The sequence below is a fragment of the Protomyctophum bolini genome (genome assembly GCF_963924005.1).
Source record: "Protomyctophum bolini genome assembly, chromosome: 6".
In the NCBI taxonomy this organism is placed as follows: Eukaryota; Metazoa; Chordata; class Actinopteri; order Myctophiformes; family Myctophidae; genus Protomyctophum; species Protomyctophum bolini.
The window spans coordinates 16317430-16327130 of record NC_137867.1 but is presented as its reverse complement, the minus strand read 5'-3'; the positions used below and the strand labels follow the sequence as shown (position 1 = coordinate 16327130).

Here is a 9701-nt window from a genome sequence, read left to right as displayed (position 1 = left end):
GCTATAAGCAGATCCTGACACCTAGTGGTGGAGGGTGGGTAGTACTGCAATTTGTGGACGGTTTCTTTATGGGGGTGTGGATTATGCCAAATCCTGAACCACACATTTCTTTCCATGGGAGGTTCGAAATGCAATGACGTTTCAATCTAGGCCAGAGTTTAATCCGTGCACAGTAAAGTCCTGAGATCTCAGCACTAAAACAATAATGAAGCCATACAGAATGCGTGGTTTTGTGAGAATGATAGGTACACATTTCTTTAATTTTTTTATTTAATGTTAATACCATAAATATACAAAACTGAAACTATTTCACATGCGACAAAGGCGAGACAAGAGTGCATTTTTACATAAGGTTGATGAGGAACAATTTTTAAACTTTACAAAATATACAAGTGTCCCTTTTAGATCTGTTTCTTCTCAATTTCACATGGTAAAGAACATAAACTTAGACTAATAAAACAGCATTTAGTGTCAGAGCGCTCCATACACAAAGGCATCCTGTACCTAAGGCCAGCTAGCCACATCAACACTCATTCGTTGTCTCATCTTAACAATTGACCAAATACTGGTTTATACCACTGAGAATGACTTAGGGAGGTAAGAACACTGATTGCAAAGGACAAAAAAATAACTGCCCTTAATGAAATGAACCAGCACATGTGACGAGGGAACACATCATGAAGCTGTGCTTTATGGGAATACAAGATTTAAAAACAAATCTATATGGACATTTGGTAGATTTCTCACAGCTTTTCAGGACATAGCGGATAGGAATAACACTGAATGGCTTTGAAATAGATCATCCAAATACATGCACATTCATTCACATGTCTACACTTCATCCAGGGTCCAGTTGCGAAGTCATAGAATGCTAGATAAACAATGCTAGGATGATATTGATATTGTTACAATACAATATCACGCAAAATAATACACAATGTAAAATCAAAACGAAAGCAAAATACAAATGGATTAAATTACACCATAAATAAAATAACACGTTGCTTTCTATGTTCAACACAAAAACATAAATGTGCATTGAAAAAAGATTCTTCTAAGACAATTAAAATACTGACAGTTTGACCATCAAATTCATTAAAATCCACACATGGGCATTTCAGTCACTAGAATCCAGTCTTATCCACAAGGGTATTAATAACAGTAGTACCAGTCACGAGTCTCAAAACACCCGCCACAACAACGTAAGGCACCCTCAGAACCAGCTAAAGCAGGATACAAAGGATATCCTCGTGTCCGTCTTTTGACTACAGTCACAGCAGTAGTCTGTATACAGTTGTATAGTGTATACTATCAGTATTTAATAAGTCACATAACTTAGATGTTACTGAATGTGTGTCATGTCCAACTCTCTATGAACATTGTTCATGTTGACAGTCATCTATGTATAGTCACAAACTTCAGCAGGATCGTCTTTTGTCAGTGTTGAAATGCTGAGGTGTCTATACTGTAAGTGCATGTTAATCTATGTATAGTGAACATATACAACATTTATACTATTTTAATTTATACAAATTAATCTCCAAAACCAATTCTGGGCTTTACCGAAGTCTAGACCATTCTCTATGGGGAAAGGCATAGACCATTCTAGAAGTCTAGACCATTCTCTATGGGGAAAGGCATAGACCATTCTAGAAGTCTAGACCATTCTCTATGGGGAAAGGCATAGAATATGATCTCCAACTCCCCCTCTGTACAATATGTCAGAGGGAGGTCAACGCAGAGAGGCCACTGGATTCATAGCAGCGTTAGTTCTTTTTTAATCTGATAGATGTATGAAGAGCCACAGAAACAGTGGGAAAGCCATGTAGCGGTTTGGGATTAATGCAGTAAATAACAGTATGGGACTCCTTAAAGTTACAATCGATTAAGTGTCCCGGGCGACGGGAAGGGCCAAGTGATCCACTATACGTTTGTGGGGGAGCATTGACCTATCAAGCTGGGTGCTCAGTGTATCATTACAGAAAGATTCAGCCATCATCCAATCAGTCGGGGGACATGCAACACCCTCTGACCTCACTTTACATAAAAACCAAGGGGACAATAAAGTAGGCAGACTTTACCCCAAACCGAGCTACCCTGTAGCCAATCAGTGCTTGATCCAAATTGGCATTGCTGAGGAAATTCCTACCATCAGGAAGCTATACATGCATGTCATTATCATGCCATCACGTTTTAGAAAGCCACAGAGATACCAACCCAGTCAGCCTAATCATTCAATGTAGACAATTTAGAGTAGGAAATGATGGGCTGGTGGGGTTTGGAGAGTCTCAGAGTTGATGAGTTTTACCTTTCGGCACAACAACACTGTATTATAAAAAGGAAGTTCCGCTTGTTTCTCAGTGAAACACATTCATACGCAATGTTCACCCTTTTAAACATACACTGTACTTTCAGTGTGAGTGAGCAAAACAACAGGGTTATGTGCAAAACACCATTACTAGATTATCACTTTACATGACTCAACTTTATGTTTCAGACAGGCATACGTTTGGAGGTTGTCCCCATGACAGAGAAAAGTACTGAAATATTTGTAAGTTCCGGCTAGTGCCTATTTAACCTCTGCCTCATGTACGTTTACTGTACAAAAGGACGGTTACGGCAAGACGTGTGATTAAAGACCATCAAGTCTCTGTGTACTGATAGACACCCAACCGTGACAGCTAAACATCCTGAACCAGCTAGTAAGCCCCCTCAATTTAGAGCAATTACATTTACCGTAACTACTCAAACCCTATGTTCTTCGTTGTAAGTCAAATAGTGAAAATAGCCGATCTACAAGCTCACATCATGGTGCAACTAAATCTTCTATTTTCACCAAATGTTCGCCTATTATGACATGCCCAGAATAGGGATGCTAGGATCCATATGGTTACGAGACAGAAGGGCAAAGGGGCGAAGAAAAACACTGATCTAAGAGTGAGTGAAAGATGAATGTGCGTGCACACATGGAGTGCGCAATGCACACAAACACATGATGGGTTCCACCTTGAGCGGATGGCCGGGGATGTGTGAGCAGACACAGTGACCTGACTGGACAGCAGACAAGGTGGAGGATGTTCATTGGTAAATTGTTCTCAAGTGAAGGTGGACAACTCTGGTCACTGGCTGGTTGCTTCATAAATTCTAGTCCCACTCATTTTTCTTTTCAGTGCCTATGGTGAAACAAATGAAACAATTGAATCAAAGAGTCTGCAGAACCAGAGTTGTACATCTCCAACTTTGGATTGTGTGTATGTGTTGGCGTGCATGGCGTGTTTATTTAAAGGTGCCACGGGCTGCGTTGGTTGCGGCATTTGCTGCAGCATTGGCAGCTGCAGTCTGGACGGTTTTGTTAGACATGACTCCAGTGGCAAACTCCTGCTGAGCCTTCTCGAAACTAGCACCGGTCGTACGGTACAACGCATGCACCTAGACAAGGAGGACAGGGGAAAAGGATATGTTCTGAGTAAAGTACTACAACAACAGGCTTTGTTCACAACATTACCTCTTTGTATTACCTATAGTAGACCAAGGGTTCCCGCGACTCCACAAAGTAATCCTAGTTGAACTGGGGACCCCCCCCATGACAAGTACTTGGAATTGTAGACATTACATTTAGTTTGACTCGGTTCCACAAAATAGCCAAACTACAAGCATTGTGAAAATAACTACAAGCTCTACAGTCTACACTACAAGCTACAGGCTCACAACGCCTTGCAGTAAATTAATACTGCTGAATTGACTGTGTATACTGTATAATAGCAATGAGTTTTACATGAAAACAGTTTACCATTGTAATCTACAGCATCAAATAACATAACACATACACCAATCGACTACTATTAGCAAGATAAAGGGAATTTTTAATTCAATGTTTATTTCATATGCAACTTATATTTAAGACATTTCTAAGTAGTTAATTAGATTGCTGACTAACTGGCGAGTTATGGCCTTTCACACATTAATTGTCTGCCAGGCCGGATACTACAGTTTTTGCTTCTCCCAAAGAGCAAATATCGGGCACTGTTTGACCGATTGGAGTGAATCACGCACAGTCCCAGTAGGCCCACTTCACATTCGGTATTCAGTATAACTCTTCTACCGTAGGTCTTACAATCAAAAAAGTATGGTTCATCATTCAATGACGCAACTAGTCATTTGTGCCAGACTCTATTTTCCGCCATTTGAGCCAGACTAGATTTTCCACCATTTAGCGTTTTCTTCAAAACACACTTTTTGCTACTACACATTTTGTGCAAAACTAACACAAATCTGTACATATTACATCTGCAGTCCTGTGACCAAGATGTATCAGTCAGTTTTTCCATATTCCATTAAATTGGCTATATGACTGACATCCAATTCTTGCACCCCCTAGGTAGCTAACCTGGCCTGGCAGGGGAGCACATTTTTCTATCCCCTTTTTTTAACAGTACTGTGACTTAAACTGACTTAAAGAGAGTCTTTATGGACAGGATAGATTATGCCCGACTGTTTTATAAAAACAAAGGTTGGAATTATAGAAAGTTTGTGGGTGCGTTACCTTTTTAAACATGATGAGCGAGCCTACAGACAGTGCAGTGAACAGAGCAGCGATGAGCAGCATCATGATGCCCACAGGGATACTGGTGTTCAGTCCAGTAAGAGCTGCTATCCAACCACTGGCGACAGAACAGTCATGTCATTGTTACGCAATCACTCGCATATGCATACATGTGCAAATGCATGTACGCACGCACGCACGCACAATACTCACCAGGTTCCCCACCCAGTGATACCAACAGACTGTAGCACGTGAACTCCAAACTGACAGATGTAGATGAAAAAGAAGACAAAGAAGCGGAAGGAACTGTCACTCCTGTAGAAAAAATTAGAAAGATGAAGCTGAGCAGCAAAACCGTGACGGAAAATGAACAGGGGTACAATAAGTTCACGAGAGGGTTACTGAGTGACTCTACTGTAGCATGCACTTATCTACATAATGAACACTTCCACGTCTTCATCAAACTGTGACTGACAGTTTGCCTCAGTCCATGTTTTCATTAAACCAGCTTGTGGCAAGCTAAACCCCTCGAAAAGTAGGCTACTGTCATAAACTCTTGCATCTTACTAAACATTACCATTTTCTTTTTAAATAACTTGCAACCACTGGACTTCTAAAAAGAAACCCTGCAGTATTAAATAGCATATTCAACTCCTTTAAACACTGTTTCAAAGACCTTTTATAGACACATTTTATTCTAATGAATGTACCGGTATTCATTTTTATCTAATATAATCCTGACCTGAGTGACTCATTGCTGCTACAGAAATTGTAATGATCAAATAATTTAACAAGGCTATTATATCAGACAGACCGCTGACAACGTTGTCAGATGGGGGAAGGGTGCTCTGGGTGTGATATTTAGGATATTCATCAATCAAATAAAAACATTATTGTTTAGATTATTGAACCACCTGATGCACATTTCCTCTTTATGTAGCCTGAGAGGAAGTTTGGGTAAACTTGTTGCGCTGACTGATTCGGACTGAGAAAAGTCACGAAATAAATCACTACTAGCGCAGCGACTGAATATAGTCCAGCTTGCTTCACAAGCAACCTTGGTACGAGTCGTACTCCTATTTCCAAAGACTGTAGTCAGTTACTTTTTCCATCAAGGAGCAACCCTTTCCCCCTTATAAAAATGCATGGGATTGAAACCATCTTCACAAATCAATGAATTAAATCAATTCATTGAAATAAGTTGCCTTGTACAATCATTGCTGTTTCCTACTGATAAAATATTAGAAAATAAGTCAATCATCTATCCATATACCACTAATTCCAGATAGATTAGTTCTAAAGCAAAACAAACAAAAAAACACTATCAGTATTCATTATTAAACGTATTTCTGGCCAGAGGGTATGTTCATTTCTGAAACTAATATATATTTACCTGAAGGCCCCGTAGAGCGGTCTGTACCAGCAGACAAAAGAACAGGGGGTGAACAGCATGAACCACAGCATGGCCAGGCCAAAGTCTACACCACGGGTCGCATCTACGCAGAACCAGGCCAGGCAGCCAAACATGTTCACGAACAGTGTCCCCGTATGAACTGGAAAAACACACATGTAACACACACACACACACACACACACACACACACACACACACACACACACACACATGGTTTTTATGTGGATGACATGTCCTGCTCAACCAAAATCACCACGACTGAAAACTCATTTTGAGGTCTCTGTGCTACAGGAAAGGGGAAATATTGGCCACTCATTGAGATTCGCACAGATTTTCCCCTCATGCGAAACAATAATGCCCATCAACAGATCCTATCAACCTTCCTCTCTGGAAGGAAAAGGCCTTGTGTGAGTGCTGCAGCTGCTCTTAACTTACTACATTATATTATGAAATGTTTGACGTTACAATTAATTTACAACTAAGCGTAACCCCTTAAACCGTACTTTGTTTACACTTTACAGGCATCTATACTTCTCCTTTTTTCCCTGGAAACCAAATTTCTTTGCTCAAATGAGTCACATTGTGAGCTTGCTATTTTCATAGAATGTTCGCCTGTTATGACATGCCCAGAATTGGGACACCAGGGTTAAAGTGGTTAAAAACTATATTTCTCACCCAAATATGGAAACAATATTCACAAGTTATAAAAAGCCACAACAAATTAGCTTCAGTGCCTGTCAACTGATTTTGGTAGAGCAGGTCACATGTGAAATTCCTCAGGAAGAAGTCATGTGGTGTTCTGGCTATCATGATCCACTCACACATCCAGAGCTTGTACATGATCTTGACAGTCTTCTGAAACTCTACTGGGATGTCCACGGAAATGTCGTGGTAGAAACACGGTCCAACAGGGAATTTCTCTGGCAATGGAGGCCAGTTGTTCTTGCGCCCTATGGGAACAACAATGTTAGTGTGTATATAGTGTCTGGATTATCAGAAAATAAATCTACTAAATAGGAATGTTGTTAGCTTGTGGATACAGTGCTTTTTGGCAAGTGAAACCGCTGTACTAGGGACTATTAAATTAGGCTTAAGTGAATTAAGTGCATCAGATGATTACTGCCTCCTGCAGCCAGGGGTGGGACGATTATCACGAGTATTACATCCACAAAACTGTGGCTGTATAAAATCACATGAGCATTTGTAAATTAGAAGTCTTATTATATTTTCCCCATGTCTTGGCTTTTAAGTGTTTTACTGCCCGAGATCGCATTTTGACGCCTCCTAGTCCAAACTTAGTCCAAAATTATCCACTTTCCGAGTGAAACGGCTTTCAAAGTAATAGGGTCCTCCATAAAGAATGAACTACTGGCGTTCCTGGAGTACACAATTCAGACACCAGATGGGGGTGTTGGCGGTAAAAGCAGCATTAACAACTGCTGCCTTTAACAGCTCCTGACAAACTGATTGATTGATTGATTGATTGAAATATTTATTAACAGTTTGCAGAATTACAGTACATTTCAAGCACATACTCAATACAAAGACTGTTAACTGTGAGTGGACGACCCAATTAAGCATTACACTTGTTTACAAGAGGGTCCACCATGTTCAATTCATCAAAACATTTAGACGTGTACAAATAGACACTTCTATATAGTCAAAGAACAGAACAGGAATTCATCATAATAAACAATACAGTAGCCAAAAAATACAGACAGAATAAATAAATGTAAAAGTATATCTCGTTGGAAGTAAAACTTTGTAGGCTGCAGGATCTCTGCATGCAGGGCTTTTCAACAGTCCCCCCACCGCCCATTTCACCATTATACTGAGCCTTACGCTTAATGAATTGTGGCATTTTAAACTGTGGTTAATAGTAAAAGCGGTAGTCGCATCCATACCTACACCTCCAGCTTGTAACTCTCTCTCCCGGCGATCGAGCTCTGCTGCTTTCTTTTCCAGCTCCTCCTGTCGTCTCAGCAACTCAGCTTGAGCACGGGCCTGATCCTAATGTATACAGAGATAGTCATCACATTTCACCATAAGTTAAAGCCATCGATTAGGTATTTTGACAATAAAGTTGTACGAGTTATTCACATGAATTACACAACTTGGTGTGTTATTTCTGGATAATAAATAAATAAATGGACTGCAGAGCTCAATAACAGGCCGCTGTCTAATCGAAGGCTCATCTTGATTTTTGCATTACCCTAATACGACAGCCATGTATAAAAAAAATTAACATTTGAAACAAGACATTTCATCTCCGTAAGCAATGAAACCCTTAGTTTTGTTACTTTTAGGGTCAATTTATTAATTTCTTTATTAAGTAGCCGTGTAATAAGCGGTATAATTGACGGCGAGCCGGTCATGGTTGGGAAATAAACCCCTTCACGATGATTAGATCCCTCCAATTCACGTTGGGATCTAATCATCCTGAAGGGTTTATTTCTCAACAATGACCGCCTCGCCATCAATTATCCCGTAGTGATATCGATGCCAGGACATTCGTTTATGCAGAGAGGCATGTGTTCAGAGATACGAGCGCTTCAGCCAGAGATAGCTTGTCAAACAAAACTGAGCCAACAGGAAATGCAATCAAAGCTAACAAAAAACATTTAATTTACAAATTTATTTTATCATCAATAACTGAAAACAACAACTTTAGCATTTGCTCTTTCTTCTAACGGACCGATCTTAGCACTACTTTATTTGTTGACAGCCCTTCTTCAACAAGGAAATAGTTCCAAGAAATAATTGATTTAAGCTGTCCAATTCTATTGAAATTTGATTTTGTTTGCGTGTTGTAACTTAAAGGATTTTTAAGTCACCCCATTTGTTGGTGCTGACAACTGGGCTTATCGCTGAAAACAGGACTCTATGCAGTGCATAAGCGTATTTCTGTCTGCTGGCATGACAAAAAACTAACTATCCTAAAACTAAAAGCCCGGTCAGAGGGGTACAATCTTAGGGTTCGGAACACAAACACACAACACAGATACTTAGATGTCTCTTTTAATTAGCAGGTAAAGTAACTAGTAAGCATACTTTCTCTTTACACTCTACAGTAGTTTGTGGGTGAAGTAGAGGAGAGAAACAAGTGAAGCCCATCACCGTCTGCGACCGTCTGCGGCGCGATGCGGCGCCGCGCGGTGGACGCAGCCGGTGTGTGGTGGGCTTAAGACGTGCAAACGCGGGAAGCAAACGCAGCTTTGTGTGTGTGTGTGTGTTTTTTGTGTGTGATACAGCTGCGCCCTTTGGTGGCGGGCAGGTGGTGTTACAGCGTGACAGACAGACAGACACACAGACAGACAGACATGTTCTGCTAGGTCTCATAGTTAGTGCTCACTGCATTCGCAATTAAGCAGCACTTGGTAGAATCACACTGCACTAGAGAATAAGAAGGGACTTAAGGCCTCTACATAGTCCGTTTTGTTCCTTGCGTGGGGGAGTCAAACGGACACAAAAAACGCAAGGTTATTTTAAACATACATAGTCCTTGCGTCGCTTGCCTTGTTTTGCGTTTTCTTGCTTGGATTATAAATCACTGTAATGTGCAAGCATCTACTCGTCCACTAGATGGCAGCTGTGACAGTATGAAACTGTCCCAGAAAGCAATGCTGCAGGAAGTGAATAGTCTTTTTTTCCCTGTTGTTGTTGTTGCAACTTGCAAGGGATGATGGTTGGTTGTCAAAACTACACCAGTATTGATGCCATCATAAACTGTGATGGAGAACTCCC

General features: G+C 40.5%; 1 protein-coding gene across 1 annotated transcript in view; it reads right to left on the bottom strand.

The window, feature by feature from the left end:
* Window positions 1-271: 271 nt before the first annotated feature.
* The window catches only part of LOC308317631 (secretory carrier-associated membrane protein 1-like), a 13220-nt gene continuing 3790 nt past the window's right edge, over window positions 272-9701 (bottom strand). Inside the window, exons 4-9 of the mRNA XM_080766776.1 lie at window positions 7862-7967; window positions 6779-6907; window positions 5937-6096; window positions 4757-4858; window positions 4544-4661; window positions 272-3429 (exon numbers count right to left, since the gene is read on the bottom strand). Coding sequence (XP_080622902.1) covers window positions 3277-3429; window positions 4544-4661; window positions 4757-4858; window positions 5937-6096; window positions 6779-6907; window positions 7862-7967 — 768 coding nt within the window. The 3' untranslated portion in view covers window positions 272-3276. The remainder of the gene's footprint in view (window positions 3430-4543; window positions 4662-4756; window positions 4859-5936; window positions 6097-6778; window positions 6908-7861; window positions 7968-9701) is intronic.